This window comes from Psittacula echo (assembly GCF_963264785.1).
Source record: "Psittacula echo genome assembly, chromosome: 5".
Taxonomy (NCBI): Eukaryota; Metazoa; Chordata; class Aves; order Psittaciformes; family Psittacidae; genus Psittacula; species Psittacula echo.
In genome coordinates, this window is record NC_137739.1 from 88,752,375 (window position 1) to 88,754,578 (window position 2,204).

A 2,204-nucleotide genomic window follows, 5' to 3' on the forward strand; every position below is an offset into this window, starting at 1 on the left:
ATGGGAGGGAATCAGACGCAGACTCAATTCATCCTCTTGGGAATTACAGACAGCCCACGTGTGCAGATGCCTCTGTTTGTGTTGTTTCTATTGATTTACATTGTCACTTTGGTGGGGAATGTTGGCATTATCACATTGGTGCGGGTGTCTCCCAGCCTCCACACCCCCATGTACTTCTTCCTCACCCATTTTGCCTTCGTTGACATCTGCTATTCCACAGTTGTCTCCCCCAGGATGCTGGCAGACCTGTTATCAGAGGACAAAACCATTTCTTTCGCTGACTGCATGATGCAGTCTCAAAGCTTTACACACTTCGCTGTTGTTGAGTGTCACCTCCTGGCCATGATGGCCTACGACCGGCACGTTGCTATCTGCCACCCCCTTCTTTATGTGACCATCATCTCCAGCCGCGTCTGCTGGCAGCTGGTAGCATCATCCTACCTATTCGCCTTCCTCAGTGCCATCATCTGCACATGGTGCACGTTTGGAGGTTCCTTCTGTGGTCCCAACCGCATCGACCACTTCTTCTGTGACGTTGTTCCTGTGCTAAGGCTCATGTGCTCTGACACCCACAGCAGCGAGATGGTCATCTTTGCCTTCGTCACCATCAACGTGGTGGGCACAAGCATTATCATTTTGCTCTCCTACATCTCTATCATCCGCACCATGCTCAGGATGTGCTCAGCACAGAAGAGGGCCAAAGCCTTCCACACCTGCGCCTCCCATTTGACCGCTGTTGCCCTGTTATATGGGTCAGCATTCTTCATGTACCTACAACCTCCATCTAGCCACAGGAGCCTGGATAAGGTGGCTTCCATCCTCTATGCCGTGCTCAACCCCATGCTTAACCCATTTATCTACAGCCTGAGGAATAAGGAGGTGAAGGGGGCTCTGGTCAAGTGCAGGAGAAGGTTCTTCAACCACTGGCAACAGAGAAGCGTTGTATCATCCAGGACATGAAGATTTCATGTCAAGTGAGAAAGCCTATGGGGCACTGAAACAATGGGAGTTTCCACTAAGCCTCATGACTTTATGTAGGTTCTAACACAGTTCCTGCACAAAAGCCAGTGACAGTATTGAATGAGAAAGAGACCCCCCCAAATCATATCTACATTAGAAAGAAACCAAGAGGAGCAGGGACCTCGAACTTCATCACATTTTGCTGTTATCCACCTGTAGGAAGAATTCACCCTCAATTATCCCAGTCCTCCTGTCCTCACAGGAAACACCAATCACCTTTACTCATTTATAACTTTTGTCACTGATAAATATCTATTTTTCTTGCAAGATTCTTGACCTTGTCCCTCAGCTCCAATAGAATTCCTCACTCTTACCTGTGAGTTCTTTATTAAAGCTGCTGGGGAGGGAGGGAAGAGGAAGTGTAGTTTTACATTTGCTTGCTCAAAAAGAGTCAGAGGAAAAGTTTCAATTGTTTGTGCCTTTCAAAGTGCAGAAGCTGGTGGGAATCAGGGTCTCAATGCTGCACTCTGAATATCAAGGGGAGTCTCTCTCAGGCTGCAGCTTCACAATAGATTTCAGATAAAGGAAGAAATTGTAGACTTCATTAATACATTATAACTAATGTCAACATAATTAATTACTGTATTTCATTAATGTTAATATAATACATAATAAAGGGTGAACTGTTCTGAGACTACACAGCGTTAAGGACATTTTGGGCACATCAGGGAGTTCTCCCATTGATCTTTAATGCCCTATACTTATATGGTGAGATAAATGGAATTCCAGCTGGAGAAAAACACCCACATCCCATGTCCATGCCCAGCTCATGCTGAAGTACACCAGGGAAAACAAATCGTGTATTTCACTGACAAATGAAGCCTTGGCTCGTTTCCATAGATGAAAGACAATCTTGAGCACAGAACTGCTGGTAACTGAAAGCTGTTAGGGTCCGAAACAAGCCAAAGCACACTGGTGTGGGATAATAGCTTTCCTTTACCTGTTTGAGTGGAAATTAACTTATATTTGAAAAGTACATGGATGGTGACCAGTCTCTTTTGTGTGCTCTGGCAAACCACAGCAAGAGGGGAGATGTTGTCTTATGTCTTAGGGAAAAGTGGTTTCTACCTGTGGCCAATGATGGAGACAGCAGAAATGTAACTAAATGCTGAAGAACTTAAGGTGTCAGAGACATTTAATATCAGAGAGCTTCCTTGAAAACCTTCACCATAACTTTTTTCCTC

The 2,204-nt window shown here is 45.2% G+C and overlaps 1 protein-coding gene across 1 annotated transcript; it reads left to right on the plus strand.

The window, feature by feature from the left end:
* Positions 1-960, plus strand: LOC308221387 (olfactory receptor 8U3-like; the record flags this gene model as incomplete). Its single annotated transcript, XM_080618370.1, has 1 exon — positions 1-960. One exon carries the CDS (start codon positions 1-3, stop codon positions 958-960), a length of 960 nt encoding a protein of 319 aa, XP_080474496.1.
* Between the last annotated feature and the right edge of the window lie 1,244 nt (positions 961-2,204).